This window comes from Nilaparvata lugens, chromosome 1, assembly GCF_014356525.2.
Source record: "Nilaparvata lugens isolate BPH chromosome 1, ASM1435652v1, whole genome shotgun sequence".
NCBI lineage: Eukaryota > Metazoa > Arthropoda > Insecta > Hemiptera > Delphacidae > Nilaparvata > Nilaparvata lugens.
Window position 1 is genome coordinate 30,893,926 of NC_052504.1, and position 18,317 is coordinate 30,912,242.

General features: G+C 33.0%; 4 protein-coding genes across 5 annotated transcripts in view; 2 read left to right on the forward strand and 2 right to left on the reverse strand.

Annotated features, from left to right (window-relative positions):
* Positions 1 to 1,400: 1,400 nt before the first annotated feature.
* LOC120350748 lies at positions 1,401 to 5,449 on the forward strand. Its single transcript, XM_039425465.1, has 6 exons — positions 1,401 to 1,817; positions 2,517 to 2,716; positions 3,382 to 3,486; positions 3,832 to 3,987; positions 4,353 to 4,601; positions 5,213 to 5,449. Exons 1-6 carry the CDS (start codon positions 1,742 to 1,744, stop codon positions 5,363 to 5,365), a joined length of 939 nt encoding a protein of 312 aa, XP_039281399.1. The 5' UTR covers positions 1,401 to 1,741; the 3' UTR covers positions 5,366 to 5,449.
* Positions 5,450 to 8,515: 3,066 nt separating this feature from the next.
* Positions 8,516 to 17,088, forward strand: LOC111052856. Its single transcript, XM_022339660.2, has 8 exons — positions 8,516 to 8,618; positions 8,963 to 9,118; positions 9,484 to 9,732; positions 10,343 to 10,491; positions 13,832 to 13,978; positions 14,641 to 14,885; positions 15,612 to 15,782; positions 16,158 to 17,088. The coding sequence occupies exons 2-8, from the start codon at positions 9,047 to 9,049 to the stop codon at positions 16,271 to 16,273; spliced, it is 1,149 nt and encodes a 382-aa protein (XP_022195352.2). The 5' UTR covers positions 8,516 to 8,618; positions 8,963 to 9,046; the 3' UTR covers positions 16,274 to 17,088.
* LOC120350763 (tigger transposable element-derived protein 6-like) lies at positions 11,470 to 13,825 on the reverse strand. Its single transcript, XM_039425516.1, has one exon. It carries the CDS (start codon positions 12,959 to 12,961, stop codon positions 12,155 to 12,157), a length of 807 nt encoding a protein of 268 aa, XP_039281450.1. The 5' UTR covers positions 12,962 to 13,825; the 3' UTR covers positions 11,470 to 12,154.
* A 24-nt stretch (positions 17,089 to 17,112) lies between the features above and the next one.
* The window catches only part of LOC111052853 (carboxypeptidase B), a 65,756-nt gene continuing 64,551 nt past the window's right edge, over positions 17,113 to 18,317 (reverse strand). For both annotated transcript variants that reach the window (XM_039425469.1, XM_039425477.1), the window contains exon 11: positions 17,113 to 18,046. In XM_039425469.1, the coding sequence (XP_039281403.1) occupies positions 17,801 to 18,046 (246 nt within the window). In that variant the 3' untranslated portion in view covers positions 17,113 to 17,800. The remainder of the gene's footprint in view (positions 18,047 to 18,317) is intronic.

An 18,317-nucleotide genomic window follows, 5' to 3' on the forward strand; every position in this document is an offset into this window, starting at 1 on the left:
GAATTCCTGATTTTTTGCAATTCGATTGCAACAGTGCAACCTCGATAGCTGGCTGGATGTGCTTCACCGCAATGAATACATTTTGGTAGAGCATCGTTGGGTTTCGAACATTCCTTTGTTTGGTGTTTACCTGCACACTTAACACACCTAGGCTCCTTGTTACAATATTTTTGAGTGTGGCCGTATGCTTGGCAACGTTTGCATTGCGGTATCAGATTGGCCTTCTTCAATGCTTCAACTTCCACTCTACAGCCAAGTATATTTTTCAATTCAAATACTGTTTTTATATCTTCTTCCGCGCTGAATGATACCATGAACATATCTAATGGTTCTCTTGTCTTCCACCTCAGCTTGTTTACAACTTCTAGAACTTTCAATCCTCTTACTTTCAAATCTTCCAGAATCATTTCTGTACTACAAGAGTGATGAAGCTTTTTAATCATCACTCTTATTGGTCTCGACTGTTTATCTTCATAGGAGTGCCAGTTGAGCCCATCTTTAATCAATTCTCTGGTAATATTCCGATAAGTTTCCGAATCAACTGCATTTACTTTAAATGTTTCTTTACTTAACAGTTTAATCCTAAATTTGTCAGCTGGTGACACTTTTTTCAAACTCGTAAGAAGTACATTCAGATTCTTAATACCATCCACAATGATTGGCGGTGGTGGCATTTCTTTCTTCTTCCTCTTCTCCTCCTCACTGATTGGTTTTTCCACAGGAGTGATTTTATTATTCAAATTTTGTTGCTTCTTTTTTGCAGACTCATTTTTGATTTCTGGCGATGGGGTGCTAAGCTTCCTCTTCTTGGTAGCCCGCTTAGTACGAGTTCTGATCCATTCAGTTTCTTTAGCCAATTCTTCTTCATTTGTCGAGTAGTTCTCGGCTGCTGAGCTAGTAGGCTGTGGGCTATGGATCTTTTTCTCAATATTGAGAAATCTTTTTTCCAAATCCTGCATTTTTTGCAAGAGTTTGGCGTTGCTTCTCTCTAGCTCCTTCCTCTTCTCATCAGATTCCTTCCAGGCGATGAAAAGTACCTGCTCGGCTGAAGATTTGAGTTTATTTGCTTTTATGTATTGATCCGGTGAACACTGGATTTCTGGTGTATTTGCCATGTTGTTGGTGTCCATGCTCTCGTTAGTGGCTTCCCTTTCTTCTTGCTCTGATGCAGGAAAACTTGGTGGCTTCACTAAGTCGGACATAGTGCGATTTCGCTACCATACATTTCAAACAGCACTCGTAATCAACACTCACGCACACGGAAACGCGAACGGAGCTATATTACCGCCGCGAAAAGCAAGTCGCTTTGCTTGCATAAAATACCGCGGTTGACGACCGATACTCGATGCAATAATTTTGTTCCACTTTTAATCGCGAACAAACTGCTGACTCACTACTTCTACACTACACTATTACTACTCCACTATACGTCCGTTCTCTACGAGTTCTAGCGCAATACTGTGATATTAATTATGTCTTTGTAAACTATATTTTATGGTTTTAGGTAAGAAATCGTTTGATTTACGTAGGAAATCGTATTATAATCCAAAACATTATTAATGCTTGTTACTACAGGTACACTGTCTTGGCACTGACTTCATACTTCATATCAACCATATGTTGTGAACAAGCTTGATCACACTTGAGAAAGAGGGTTAAAAAAGCATTGATTTTAAAAACATGATTCATCGTGCAATTTTTTAAATTCTATTACTTGAGAAACGTAACTAAATTCTGCACAATGCATAAAACTTATGAAAATAAGCTTCCCACTTCTGATAAACTAGCTCAGCTACAGAATGCTCTGAAACTAGAAGGTAAGTGTTGATTTATTTTGCAATTTAATGCTTAGTTTTAGATACCCTAGATAAGGTTCCAAATAACTCTTGTCTATGCGAGACCAAATAAATAAAAATATTTCATTTTATTGATATTACCTATATTCTGTAATATTACCAAGACAATAATGGTTCAATTAGTAAAACCGTATAAGTCAATAAATGTTATAAAAAAGGTGCGTTAAAAAATCTAAACTATTTAATTTGTTTATTACAAATAAATATAAATTTATTTTTGTTTTGTTTAAGATTGAATTCTAAAATATTATCAGATTGGTAAATCAGGTATAGATCATTTTTTATAAGTGTTGAAGTTTGATGATGAGAAAGGGTACCTAAAGTTATAGGCCACCTAAATCATACCACTGTACTATTAACACTTTTGCCAGCTCAATCTTGAATTTGAAAGAAAAATGTCTATCATCCTTTATTTTCCACGTTCATCTCATATTTTAATTCATTCCATATAACAGTTTTCTTTTCAGTTGCACCAGGCACCAGTGCATGTCATACAACCATATGTAAGCCTATTGACAGGATAATTATAATAGTATGATGTATGATGTAATATTTCGATACCTTATAATGATAAGATACCTGCACATTAATGTATTTTGGCTTGATAGTTTATTTATAAAAAAAAAATTGAAAGAGATCCAAATAAATATATTTTTTCAGAAAGGACTGCAAAACAAAGCAGATTGGAAGCTATCAGAACTAAAAAAGGAAATATAAAATACATAAAGAAGCTTGAAAAGGATCTAATAGAGAACAGGGAGAAGTTAAAATCCTATATCCTTGGTGACAAAGAAGGAAAGCAGGATGCTTTCAAACAAAATAAATTTTATCAACTTGCCTATCAGAATGTACCCCCAAAAGTAAATTTATTGTATTCACTATAAACTAGAAACCTAATTCGCTTAAAGTGTAATATAACTGCAAATAACTCAGTTTAGATTTTTACTGATTCAGCTACGTTACCTCCAATTCTTTTTAGCGCAATAATATAAGCTTAGCGAATTATAAATCAAATAGTAATAGGGTACTAGATTACTAATAAATTAAAGTATACATTATTTTCTTGGTAGATTATTTAAAGTAGGTATAGGTAAGATAAAAGATTCATTATTTTAACTAACTTGGTATGATACTCATACACTTAGCAAATACACTATAGTGCAAAACAAATTGAACATCTTAATAAATTTATTGTAATTTAGATACTGAGCACTCAACTCAACTCATTGATGAGCACTGTCGACTAATTGTTGTTATTCATTTACACGAACTATCAGAATATACTAAATTATGTACTCTGAGTAAAGGTAGGCGCACACAGATCGTCATCGGACGGACGGCACGAATCGGACGATTAAATTGTTTTCAATTGGAGTGCGCATACCTATCCGCATCGTATAGGTATGCGCACTCCAATTGAAAACAATGCATCAAATCTAATCGTCCGATCCGTCCGATGCATGCCGTCCGTCCGATGACGATCTGTGTGCGCCTACCTTTACACGCTAATGTATATTTTCTTCAGGATGCGGTAGAAAATATCAAACAAAGGATATTTACAACGAGAAAGGAATGTGATAAACTTGGCTATGAAAGGAGTAAATTGGAAAACATATTGTCAAATTTGAAGGTAAGTAATGAAGTACAAAATATTTCGAGTGGAACTGTAGAATATGTAATTCATTATTGTAAGCTACTTTTTTATCGTACGTACTTCAAGTGTGAACAGAAATAAACACTGCATTTATTATAATGGTCAAACTTTTATTATACGGTATTGTAAAACAGCGTTCAACGAAATCAAATGAACCGCTTATATAGATTCAACTAATCATCAATGGATGATTCTAAATTCTAGTGTAGGTTTTAATGAAGGCTAGCTAACTCAGAATATTGTTATAATGTTTCATGAGCAAAATTAACAATTAGATTCATACCTACTTGCTAATTCAATTGTCTTCTATTCTTTTTTCAGTTGCAGTTACAAGAGTTGAAAAAACCAGGAAAATTCATCTCAAACACTCATGATGAACAAGAGATTCTCAACAAAATCCAAAGCATGTTGAAGAAGCAGAACACAGCTAGAGTTGTTAATGATTCATACGAGCAACTATTCAATATGCTTGAGAAGGTATGAATAACATTTTAATAAACTATTTCATAAACGAAACTTTAGAAGATGGTAATCATGCTATCATATCAAATAGATAGGCCTAAGCATTGATAGTTCTAGACTTTAACTACTGTACGGTACTTTTCATATCTAATAACTGCTTATATTTAGATTGAGGATTTTGATAAAAAATTATATTTGTCAAAAAGTTATTTGTTTCTGCAAAAAATAGAAAATGCTGGAGGCGTAGGCTGAGCGACAGACAAGCAAGATGCACTGCCGGAATTCGAAATTGGCGAATTGTAAGTTTAAGTGCTCTTAACCTAAGAAAAATTTTATAATTTTGATAATTTTTGTTAAAATTGTTTTTTTTTATTTTGCAGGAGTCTCTGCGTTTCGATAAAACTCTGAAAAGCATGGAAACGGACAGAGTTACCCAGGCGAAGTGCATAGTGCGCGCCACTGAGACTGGCCAGGAGGCTTCTCAGAAACTAGCTGAACTCCATGACTGTTATAGACTCGAAGAGAGAAAACTGAGGAGATTCATGAAGAAAATGGATTTCACAACTAGGAATTTGAAATTAGAATTGGAAACTATCACCAATAGCTGTCGTGAATTTGGACAAGCGGATGTAAGTAGACCTAATTCATTCATTAACATTTTCTACTAGAGAAAAAATTTGATTGTCTAATCTAAAGCAAAGTTGTGGTAAATCACTTCATTTTACACACAGATTCAATAGTATTTAGTGCAGTACCGTATTATGTTGAACATGAATTGAAATTATGAATACCGTATATGAATTTTATTTGATTGGAAGAAATCAAGTACCCCCCCTCCCTTACAAAAAGTTTTGTCAGTAGTCATTTTAAACACCTCCGTGAGGCCCTGTGGTTACCCCTGTTGAGATTAAAGTAACTTTTTCAGCCCATTGAACGTTGTGTTCTTAAACTATTTAGGATTGCTCAGCTATTCAAAGTTGGGAATCTGAAAGCAATATACAATAATACCTTTCCATAAATTGAAATGTAATTGTGATGTTAGCTAAACCCATCTCTTGAAGATCAAGATCATCATCGTACCTATTACCTCATACAAGTGTATTTACTATTTTCACATACAAACTGTTTCAAAAAAAAATATCAAATTCAAACTATATTTCCAAATGTTGATTGGAATGAATCTAACTCAACTTCCAAGCAATTGAAAAAAATAAATAATGGTGTTAAAAATTGATTACAGAGTCTTATTCTGTATGATGACGAAGAAGAATTTAATAAAGACTCAGTTGTACCAGACAATTTGAAAGAAGAATTGATTGAGCTGGAAAAACATCTACTACATTTGAAGGATATCACCGAGGTTCTGACAATTGCTGATATTTATCCAAGGTGAAATTACTGGACAAAAACTTTAAATTTACTTTAATTTTCTATCTTACGATACAGGAGAATGGAGTAGTACATATACTTTCTGTATGTAGCCCTCTACCAGTAGGTCGGTTACACAATACTATAGTACACAGATACAGTGGGACCCCGATTTAACGTATTTGAAGGGACCAAGAAATTCGTACGTTATGTAGGGGTTTACTTGAAAACGAGGTTCGTTAAATCGAGGTTAAAGTCTGGAAAAATACGTTATATAAGGGTTAGTTATAACCTCCATATAAAGTATATTGAGCACGTTCAACCTCTATTTGAAGTAGATTTTTAGATATACAGTTTACAGTAATGTACTGTATGTTTTATATTACAGTACAGTACTGTACTGCTACAGAAGGTGGAAGAAAATAGGATATTGAAATTATTCAATTGCTATTATATAATAGAAATACTGTATTGAAAATAGCAATTAAATAAATGCTATTATTTAATAGCAGTTTAATAATTGTAATACAGTACCCATTTTCCTTCCACCTTTGTAACTAGCCAACTTGGCTTCTTAAAAATAAATGCAGATTTGTTAACTACTCTATAAAGGTGGAAGGAAATAGGATATTGCAATTATTCAATTGCTATTAAATAATAGAAATACCGTATTAAAAATAGCAATTGAGTAAAAAATGCTAAAAATGAGTAAAAATTCAATAGTAGTTGAATAATAGCAATACTGTACTGTATCCTATTTCTTTTCACATATACTGTATAGCTCAATCAATTAGGAAATTTGTTCAGTGAATTAAAAGAACTACCTGTTCACGTATATATTTTCAGAATAAAATATACATACAGTATTATTTTCAATAGTTTTTAATTAGCAAGTTCAATCAATCAAATTAGCAAGCAAACAACGGCTGCTGCCTGGCCCAAAGTAATCAATAATTTTTGATTGTGTATTCGCTGTATAGAGTTTCACTTGGTCCAATGCACAGTCTAGCTTGGTGATGGATTCCATAGTATTTTCGGATACAGCACTCTTCTTTAAAAAGAAACACTTGAACACGTTCAGAGCTTCACGAGCATCCTCTGAAGTAGGGTCCGGTCGATCGGCAACAGCTGCATCAGCTTGGACGTCTTCTTCTTCCTCGCCTTCACCGTCATCATCTGCCTCTGGATCTGCGGTTACTTTGGAGATGATTTCATAATCAGTAAGCTCCCCACATACTGCAACATCTTCATCAAAGTTTGCAAAATTCCTCAAACTCGATGTTGATATCCAATGCTTCTTGAATTCTTGGCCAGGAGGCTTCGACATTCAAACCAGGCTGTGCGGGTAACGGGTTATCCAACTCCTCTTCATCCGTGGCTTCCTCTTGCACACTGACTTCATACTTCATATCAACCATATGTTGTGAACAAGCTTGATCACACTTGAGAAAGAGGGTTAAAAAAGCATTGATTTAAAAACATGATTCATCGTGCAATTTTTTAAATTCTATTACTTGAGAAACGTAACTAAATTCTGCACAATGCATAAAACTTATGAAAATAAGCTTCCCACTTCTGATAAACTAGCTCAGCTACAGAATGCTCTGAAACTAGAAGGTAAGTGTTGATTTATTTTGCAATTTAATGCTTAGTTTTAGATACCCTAGATAAGGTTCCAAATAACTCTTGTCTATGCGAGACCAAATAAATAAAAATATTTCATTTTATTGATATTACCTATATTCTGTAATATTACCAAGACAATAATGGTTCAATTAGTAAAACCGTATAAGTCAATAAATGTTATAAAAAAGGTGCGTTAAAAAATCTAAACTATTAATTTGTTTATTACAAATAAATATAAATTATTTTTGTTTTGTTTAAGATTGAATTCTAAAATATTATCAGATTGGTAAATCAGGTATAGATCATTTTTTATAAGTGTTGAAGTTTGATGATGAGAAAGGGTACCTAAAGTTATAGGCCACCTAAATCATACCACTGTACTATTAACACTTTTGCCAGCTCAATCTTGAATTTGAAAGAAAATGTCTATCATCCTTTATTTTCCACGTTCATCTCATATTTTAATTCATTCCATATAACAGTTTTCTTTTCAGTTGCACCAGGCACCAGTGCATGTCATACAACCATATGTAAGCCTATTGACAGGATAATTATAATAGTATGATGTATGATGTAATATTTCGATACCTTATAATGATAAGATACCTGCACATTAATGTATTTTGGCTTGATAGTTTATTTATAAAAAAAAAATTGAAAGAGATCCAAATAAATATATTTTTTTCAGAAAGGACTGCAAAACAAAGCAGATTGGAAGCTATCAGAACTAAAAAAGGAAATATAAAATACATAAAGAAGCTTGAAAAGGATCTAATAGAGAACAGGGAGAAGTTAAAATCCTATATCCTTGGTGACAAGAAGGAAAGCAGGATGCTTTCAAACAAATAAATTTTATCAACTTGCCTATCAGAATGTACCCCCAAAGTAAATTTATTGTATTCACTATAAACTAGAAACCTAATTCGCTTAAAGTGTAATATAACTGCAAATAACTCAGTTTAGATTTTTACTGATTCAGCTACGTTACCTCCAATTCTTTTAGCGCAATAATATAAGCTTAGCGAATTATAAATCAAATAGTAATAGGGTACTAGATTACTAATAAATTAAAGTATACATTATTTTCTTGGTAGATTATTTAAAGTAGGTATAGGTAAGATAAAAGATTCATTATTTTAACTAACTTGGTATGATACTCATACACTTAGCAAATACACTATAGTGCAAAACAAATTGAACATCTTAATAAATTTATTGTAATTTAGATACTGAGCACTCAACTCAACTCATTGATGAGCACTGTCGACTAATTGTTGTTATTCATTTACACGAACTATCAGAATATACTAAATTATGTACTCTGAGTAAAGGTAGGCGCACACAGATCGTCATCGGACGGACGGCACGAATCGGACGATTAAATTGTTTTCAATTGGAGTGCGCATACCTATCCGCATCGTATAGGTATGCGCACTCCAATTGAAAACAATGCATCAAATCTAATCGTCCGATCCGTCCGATGCATGCCGTCCGTCCGATGACGATCTGTGTGCGCCTACCTTTACACGCTAATGTATATTTTCTTCAGGATGCGGTAGAAAATATCAAACAAAGGATATTACAACGAGAAAGGAATGTGATAAACTTGGCTATGAAAGGAGTAAATTGGAAAACATATTGTCAATTTGAAGGTAAGTAATGAAGTACAAAATATTTCGAGTGGAACTGTAGAATATGTAATTCATTATTGTAAGCTACTTTTTATCGTACGTACTTCAAGTGTGAACAGAAATAAACACTGCATTTATTATAATGGTCAAACTTTTATTATACGGTATTGTAAAACAGCGTTCAACGAAATCAAATGAACCGCTTATATAGATTCAACTAATCATCAATGGATGATTCTAAATTCTAGTGTAGGTTTTAATGAAGGCTAGCTAACTCAGAATATTGTTATAATGTTTCATGAGCAAAATTAACAATTAGATTCATACCTACTTGCTAATTCAATTGTCTTCTATTCTTTTTTCAGTTGCAGTTACAAGAGTTGAAAAAACCAGGAAAATTCATCTCAAACACTCATGATGAACAAGAGATTCTCAACAAAATCCAAAGCATGTTGAAGAAGCAGAACACAGCTAGAGTTGTTAATGATTCATACGAGCAACTATTCAATATGCTTGAGAAGGTATGAATAACATTTTAATAAACTATTTCATAAACGAAACTTTAGAAGATGGTAATCATGCTATCATATCAAATAGATAGGCCTAAGCATTGATAGTTCTAGACTTTAACTACTGTACGGTACTTTTCATATCTAATAACTGCTTATATTTAGATTGAGGATTTTGATAAAAAATTATATTTGTCAAAAAGTTATTTGTTTCTGCAAAAAATAGAAAATGCTGGAGGCGTAGGCTGAGCGACAGACAAGCAAGATGCACTGCCGGAATTCGAAATTGGCGAATTGTAAGTTTAAGTGCTCTTAACCTAAGAAAAATTTTATAATTTTGATAATTTTTGTTAAAATTGTTTTTTTTTATTTTGCAGGAGTCTCTGCGTTTCGATAAAACTCTGAAAAGCATGGAAACGGACAGAGTTACCCAGGCGAAGTGCATAGTGCGAGCCACTGAGACTGGCCAGGAGGCTTCTCAGAAACTAGCTGAACTCCATGACTGTTATAGACTCGAAGAGAGAAAACTGAGGAGATTCATGAAGAAAATGGATTTCACAACTAGGAATTTGAAATTAGAATTGGAAACTATCACCAATAGCTGTCGTGAATTTGGACAAGCGGATGTAAGTTGACCTAATTCATTCATTAACATTTTCTACTAGAGAAAAAATTTGATTGTCTAATCTAAAGCAAAGTTGTGGTAAATCACTTCATTTTACACACAGATTCAATAGTATTTAGTGAAGTACCGTATTATGTTAAACATGAATTGAAATTATGAATACCGTATATCAATTTTATTTGATTGGAAGAAATACGTACCCCCCTCCCTTACAAAAAGTTTCGTCAGAAGTCATTTTAAACACCTCCGTGAGGCCCTGTGGTTACCCCTGTTGAGATTAAAGTAACTTTTTCAGCCCATTGAACGTTGTGTTCTTAAACTATTTAGGATTGCTCAGCTATTCAAAGTTGGGAATCTGAAAGCAATATACAATAATACCTTTCCATAAATTGAAATGTAATTGTGATGTTAGCTAAACCCATCTCTTGAAGATCAAGATCATCATCGTACCTATTACCTCATACAAGTGTATTTACTATTTTCACATACAAACTGTTTCAAAAAAAAATATCAAATTCAAACTATATTTCCAAAATGTTGATTGGAATGAATCTAACTCAACTTCCAAGCAATTGAAAAAAATAAATAATGGTGTTAAAAATTGATTACAGAGTCTTATTCTGTATGATGACGAAGAAGAATTTAATAAAGACTCAGTTGTACCAGACAATTTGAAAGAAGAATTGATTGAGCTGGAAAAACATCTACTACATTTGAAGGATATCACCGAGGTTCTGACAATTGCTGATATTTATCCAAGGTGAAATTACTGGACAAAAACTTTAAATTTACTTTAATTTTCTATCTTACGATACAGGAGAATGGAGTAGTACATATACTTTCTGTATGTAGCCCTCTACCAGTAGGTTGGTTACACAATACTATAGTACACAGATACAGTGGGACCCCGATTTAACGTATTTGAAGGGACCAAGAAATTCGTACGTTATGTAGGGGTTTACTTGAAAACGAGGTTCGTTAAATCGAGGTTAAAGTCTGGAAAAATACGTTATATAAGGGTTAGTTATAACCTCCATATAAAGTATATTGAGCACGTTCAACCTCTATTTGAAGTAGATTTTTAGATATACAGTTTACAGTAATGTACTGTATGTTTTATATTACAGTACAGTACTGTACTGCTACAGAAGGTGGAAGAAAATAGGATATTGAAATTATTCAATTGCTATTATATAATAGAAATACTGTATTGAAAATAGCAATTAAATAAATGCTATTATTTAATAGCAGTTTAATAATTGTAATACAGTACCCATTTTCCTTCCACCTTTGTAACTAGCCAACTTGGCTTCTTAAAAATAAATGCAGATTTGTTAACTACTCTATAAAGGTGGAAGGAAATAGGATATTGCAATTATTCAATTGCTATTAAATAATAGAAATACCGTATTAAAAATAGCAATTGAGTAAAAAATGCTAAAATGAGTAAAAATTCAATAGTAGTTGAATAATAGCAATACTGTACTGTATCCTATTTCTTTTCACATATACTGTATAGCTCAATCAATTAGGAAATTTGTTCAGTGAATTAAAAGAACTACCTGTTCACGTATATATTTTCAGAATAAAATATACATACAGTATTATTTTCAATAGTTTTTAATTAGCAAGTTCAATCAATCAAATTAGCAAGCAAACAACGGCTGCTGCCTGGCCCAAAGTAATCAATAATTTTTGATTGTGTATTCGCTGTATAGAGTTTCACTTGGTCCAATGCACAGTCTAGCTTGGTGATGGATTCCATAGTATTTTCGGATACAGCACTCTTCTTTAAAAAGAAACACTTGAACACGTTCAGAGCTTCACGAGCATCCTCTGAAGTAGGGTCCGGTCGATCGGCAACAGCTGCATCAGCTTGGACGTCTTCTTCTTCCTCGCCTTCACCGTCATCATCTGCCTCTGGATCTGCGGTTACTTTGGAGATGATTTCATAATCAGTAAGCTCCCCACATACTGCAACATCTTCATCAAAGTTTGCAAAATTCCTCAAACTCGATGTTGATATCCAATGCTTCTTGAATTCTTGGCCAGGAGGCTTCGACATTCAAACCAGGCTGTGCGGGTAACGGGTTATCCAACTCCTCTTCATCCGTGGCTTCCTCTTGCACACTGAGTTTGAAACTACTTTTTTTGAAACAATTTGCAATTGTTTGTTGAGAAACATTATTCCATGCTTTCATCACCATCCACATGGCGTCGAGAAGGTTGATGTTAGTTGAAGTTTAGTGATCCATGTCGTTCAGGTATTGTCTAACCACTTCCCGTCTGTAGAGTGTTTTGAAATTCTGTATTATCCCTTGATCCATGGGCTGAAGTTTTGATGTTATATTACACGGCAAGAACTGGAGATTAATATGGGTCAACTTCGGGATGTCCTTGTGGGCCGAACAGTTGTCTATAAATTACAAGATTTTCTTCTTTCTCAGTTTCATTTGTATGTTTGTTTCTTTTAGCCAGTTGCTGAAAATTTCTCCTGTCATCCAAGCTTTTTTATTAGCAACGTATTTTGTTGGCAGAGACGTAACGTGTTTAAAGCAGCGTGGCTTTTTTGATTTTCCGATTATTAAGGGCTTCAGCTTATGTGTACCTGATGCATTAGCCCCAAGCATCACCGTAAGCCGTTCCTTGCTGTTTTTCCCTCCACTGCAGGGATCACCCTTGAAAGTCAAAGTTTTGTCTGGTAGGCATTTGAAGAATAAGCCTGTTTCGTCTACATTGTAAATATCATCTTCATTGAATCCTTGTGTCAAGTCTATCAGTTTTTTCTTCCATTCCGCGCACACTGCATCAACACTACCGCTTTCACCACACACTTTTTTAAAAGTTACTTCATTCCTCTTCTTGAAGCGGTCCAACCAGCCATTGCTTGCTCGAAAAGAATTATGGCCCAACTGCTCGGCAAATTGTTGAGCTTTTTCCTGAAGTATAGGTCCCGAAATGGATACGTTTTTGTCACGACACTGTTTAAGCCATAACATGACAGCAGTTTCAACGTCCTGTAATTCGGCTGGTTTAGCCCTTTTACACTGACCAGAAAGTTCACCTTCGTCTTCATATCTGTTTTTATTTCTAAGAATTGTTGAAAGAGTTGTTGGTGTAATGTTGAATTCCTTTGCAATGTCCACTTTCTTCTTATGAGGGTTTTCTTCTATGAATTTTAAAACTTTACGTTTGAAGTCAACACTCAAAGACTTTCTTTTCTCGGCCATGACACACTCAAAAACAAACTTGCAAAAAAAAAAAAACACAAAAACACACTTTCAGTCACACAAAAACTTTTCATTCAAAATCTGCAACCGTACACTTCAGACTTCACTGTCTGAGAATACACAAGAATATATAGAACATTACAGACAGTACTGTACTCTATTATGGGCGGCGAGCGGAAGGGGGGTAAATGAAAACTTTCATGTTCAAACATGCTCAAGTGATGGCCTAGATAAGAATAAAATACTTTATACAGGGGTCTGAACCGTGGGAATACGTTATATAGAGGCTAATTTTTATATACGTTATACAGGGGTCAAAATATTACTAAACACACCAAACGTTATATAGAGGTGTATACGAATACGTATTTTGTACGCTAGGCCTACATAGGGGTTAATTTTCTATTAAGGTTTATGGGGTTTTCAAGGGACCGGAAAAAAGAACGTTATACCGGGTTATTTGTTATATCGGGGTTGCACTGTAGTGAGCTATACAACTCTATTATTTATCTCTTTTCTGTATAGGGCTACTTGTAATATAATTATAAAGAAAAAGAAAAATCTCAGTACTCTTTTCGAAATATTTAACATGTTGTGATAAAATATTTCAAAAAGGGTACTGAGATTTTTCTTTTTCTTTATAACTCTATTCTTTTTGTTAAATTTTATTGTTCAACGAAGTGATAGGGTTAATTGCTTGCAATTTCAATACAGGCTATAAAACAATTTTGTTGAATCATTTCCTAAGAAACTCTTCTCATAAACTTTCCATCTTCAGCACTCAAAATAGTTTCATCAACTTGTTCATATAGTATCTTATAAATTAGCCTATTCAAAAATAGAAGCTGACGTTCGTATTTTATTTTTCAGAATGAAACTGCAAAATGACACTAGAAATGCCTTGCTAGATATGGTCAAACAGCAAGAGTCGCTCGGAGAAAAACTACTGGAACAAAATACCGAGTTATTTGCTTGCTGCGAACATCTTGAGCAGACAATAGTGCCATCCACAGAAAGGTAGAAAACCTGGCAATCACGGATAGGTCTAATTGATTATTATATTATTATAATAGTGATGAAAATAATTGGAAAGGATAATAATTATAATGTATCGGCAACATAATATGTTGGTCAAGATGGTATTGATGAAACAGTTTACAGCTTAGATATATTATTATTATTATTTATAGAACCAAATAAATGATATGGGCGATAAAATTGTTCAAAATGAAGAATACTTGAGAACTTTGTTAGGCTTTATAAGGAGTGGATAGACACATAATTCATTACTTCATTCCATGACCTGATTGAGTTAATCAATGATTTGATATTGGAATGATTTTGTGATTTCAATGAATTCAAATTGCATTCCTAGTAGCCTATACGTTATCAGTGTTCTGTGTCTCATAATAGCTGTGTTGTGTGGCAGATTACTAGGTTTGTGTTACTAGGTTACTAGAGTGTGTGGCCATTACTAGGGTTGTAAAGCAGACTGCAGACAGGACCTAGAGTCCTAACTCGCCCTTAAGAAAAGCAATTATTCAATTCAATAGCTGTAGTCACCAAGAACAAGCCTAAATCAATAGAATAAATTTCAACTTGCTAAAATTTCTACTGAGTACCATATTCTCTCCATGCTACAAAAGTTACCAAACTCATTATTGAATGTATAATTCTAGTTTCAAGATAGAACAACAGAAGTTGGTTGAAGAAACAAATAAAATGATAGAAGATAAGAAACTTGCAGAGAAAGAGAGAGAATACATAGGAGCATATGTGTCAGACATAAGGATGGGTTTGATAACACTCAACAGAAAGTTGGACCGGGTTGATAGGCTGTCAAGATACGAAGCACAGTTGAATAAATTGGAGAATCCATGCGTTTCTGAGACCAATGACATACTTCCATCTTCAACAACTGATCGTAAGTGGAACAATACATTTTTATTGAATAAGGTTTTCTAGTCATACAAGTTTTGTTTCAGTACTTCAGCCATGCTGTTAGTTTTGACTTCAGAGACTACTTGGGAATTTATGTTTAAAAAAGAAGCAAATTTATTCACAATGGTGACACTGCAGTCATTGGTCTCAACACTACAACGTGATCTTAGTTTTAGCTCAGACTAAAACAACGCTCATTTTTTTCTAGTTGATGAATTTCCTATATATACTGTGTATAATTCAATTTCAATTACAAATCGTAAATTCTAGGGGAATATGTGTTACTTTGTGACCGATTACATGATCAAATATTTTGATCCGTAATCCATATTAGACTATCAAATTTAATAGAAGATTACCTATTACACCATTAATGATTGTTGATTAAACATCTTTTGTAAATTAGTTTATCGTTCAATGGGCTTTTTTGGCATGTCTAGAGCGTCGTGGAGGAACTGAGATCAATTTTTCGCAGTTATTTTGAACCGGTCTATTCGAAGGTGGATAATGTATTGATGCAACTTTTTTTTCAAATGCATTCTTGATTGATTTCAGCATTGTAAAGAGTAATCAATATCAATTCAACTCATGCCGATGCCCTTTCATTATAATATTTCTTTACGTCCTATGAAATAGAGCCAAATAAATAGAATACGATGGAGAAAAAATGGAATATTTTTGTAATTAATGTATTACTTGAATGTTCTAGCGCTTTCGATTTTGGAAAGTGTGAACACAAAACTACTGATGCTGGTAAATAGGTACAAGCTGATTGATGTTCCGTTAACCAATGCACAATATTTGAGAGGCAAAAAGAAACTTGAGCAGCAAATCATTCAGATCAATGCCACCGAAGTTGTGGAGGATGTTTATGAACACGGTTTGTTTTATTTCTCTAATCTATTATTCTGTTATAATATCAATTCTTTCATTTACTATTTATTTATGGTATAAATTTATTATTTATCGATGTATTGATCGATAAGTTATTCAGTAGAATATTTTTAATACTGAATTGTAAAAGTGTGTGTTTCTGAGCTTTCGAGAATGTACAATAACAATAAAATATTAATATCAATGCAACAAAATAGTCTTGGTTTATCAAAAGCATTATGACAAAAAAATTATGGTAGTAATGATGGAAAGAGACAATATTTGAAACAATCTTTCACCATAAAATATTGCACGATTTCATTGTATTCTTTCTTTATGTGGATTATGAACTTTTCATAACAGCATTTATATTTGTCAACAGCTATGTCTGAGATTCTGAAAGAAGTGGTAATGATAGAAGATCCATCAGTGCCATCTAGAGCTGACATAAAGAAACAGAGCGCCAGAATTGTACGTTTGTTGGGATCAGAAGAATGATCACATTCATTGAGTGATATTTATATGAAAGGAATCATCACTTTTTCTTCTTCACGATACGTTTATTAGCTCTTAAGCAATATAATAATCATGCTCACAATTAGTGATGAAAAATTCTATGCTTGTTCATTTCATAAATGTTTCAAGGACAATTTCAACTTATAGCTTTCAATCCTAACATCAATTATTATTATTGTTTTCATCAATAATGTCGAGAACCGTTTGAATTATTTGACTCTTTCAATTTTTCAATTATCGATAAATTGGAGTGAAATTTTGAGGATGTGATTTTTCTTTCTATTAAAATGATAAATATTTGAGGTTCGTTGAAAAAGACTCATTTATTTTTTGGTGCTATGGAATTTATTGTAATTAAAAATTAATATAGTCATGTTGAATTATTATAGTTCTTTTTGATTATGGAAGTTTTCACTTGAAAATATTGTGATTTGTGAGACATTTGTCATTTTTGAGTTTAGCATTTTCACTTAATCACATAAATATAATTAACATATAACTTTCAATTAAAGCATATTCTTAAAACAAATTTCTACAAATTTTGTGCAATGAGGTGAACTTAATCTTCATTTTAACTTGAAAGTGCAGTTTGTGTTAGTGAATAAAAAAACATAATTTCAGAACAAGATGAGATTCCTCCACAACATAGAGGTGAATACCTCAATATTGGCTGTAAGACTTATTTCATGTAAATATCGTATTCTTACTTCGTGTGATATGATCTTAAGTATAAAAGATAAGTGATTTGAGAAAATGATCAGAATTACAGTAATCTACTCAAAAACAACATCATCAGCCAATCCAACGATAATACATTTTGATTTTACAATTTGATTTAGATTACAAACCTTGAATTAGTCATATTTATTCGTTTGGAACTTAATTCAAAGTCAATTCTTTCTAATGTACATCACTTTTAACAATAGAATTTTCAAGATTACGTACCTATATTTTATTTAAAGAATGATTCAGTTTTTTACGAAAAAATAGCATGAAGCTGTTTATAATCTGTTTAAATAGTTTGATAAACTATTATTAAATAATGGAATTCATATGATTTACTACGTTAAAAATATTTACCACAGCCAAGCTTAATTAACATTGAAAATCTTTGGCTACTACAAGAGAACGTTCATCACACATTTTTTTTCTAAGCTCAACAGTTCCTTCCCAAGTCCCAATAAACTTTCATGTATTACTCTCAACAATGAAGCTCCCATTTGTCATAATAGAATAATTCTTTAGAATATAACGAATTTCTAATATATAATGAATTATTTAGAGTATTTTAATAATAACTTACTATTGCGATAAATGGACTAAGATAAAAAATCTATAAAAATTATCATTTTTATAGCAGTTGAGGACTGGGCTGCTAAGGTTGGACTAAGTATGGATGGATTAAAGCGTTATTATCATTTTTGAATGTTAGAATATCACTAGAAGTGGAGTTATTTGGAATGATCACAGCCGATAACATATTTAACTACAGTGTAAAAACTGATTAATCTATTTTGATCGTTTGAATTCACGAAGAGCGTCTAGGATTTTGTCCATTTCTACCCGATAATAGCAGATCTCGCGGTTTTTGTCGAGCAGCTTGTTGCGACACACAGTGCCACATGTAACGGCTGGCTCGGAGTTGTTGTTGGCCAGCAGGTCTCTCACGATGCTCTGCAATTTCTGCTCCCTCACTTCGTGTCTCCTTTCCAGATTCTCAAACTTCTCCAACAAATTTCGGTACTGGCAGGATTCCTGCAAAATTAAAACGCACAGCATATATTTATCATGAACAATGATTTGGAAATGGGGAAATGAATAGGAGAGGAATGAAATATATTTACTTGTAACACGTAAAGTATGGCTACAGGATATGCAGATATAAGGTATGAAAAGGCTCTACTTTGAGTGATCTATCTTAACAAGAAGTGATTTCTAAAAATTGTCATGATATATTTCTGTTTCCACATTTGTTCTTTTAGAACATAAACAATAGGTCATAATTATGGTAATTACCACTTGTGAA

Coding starts and splice junctions, on each gene's coding strand:
- LOC120350748 (XM_039425465.1), top strand. CDS start 1,742: ATGCATAAAACTTATGAAAATAAGCTTCCCACTTCTGATAAACTAGCT. Junction 1,818..2,516: donor GAATGCTCTGAAACTAGAAG/GTAAGTGTTGAT, acceptor ATATTTTTTCAG/AAAGGACTGCAAAACAAAGC. Junction 2,717..3,381: donor ATCAGAATGTACCCCCAAAA/GTAAATTTATTG, acceptor TATTTTCTTCAG/GATGCGGTAGAAAATATCAA.
- LOC120350763 (XM_039425516.1), bottom strand. CDS start 12,961: ATGGCCGAGAAAAGAAAGTCTTTGAGTGTTGACTTCAAACGTAAAGTT.
- LOC111052856 (XM_022339660.2), top strand. CDS start 9,047: ATGTTGAAGAAGCAGAACACAGCTAGAGTTGTTAATGATTCATACGAG. Junction 9,119..9,483: donor TATTCAATATGCTTGAGAAG/GTATGAATAACA, acceptor TTTATTTTGCAG/GAGTCTCTGCGTTTCGATAA. Junction 13,979..14,640: donor ATAGTGCCATCCACAGAAAG/GTAGAAAACCTG, acceptor GTATAATTCTAG/TTTCAAGATAGAACAACAGA.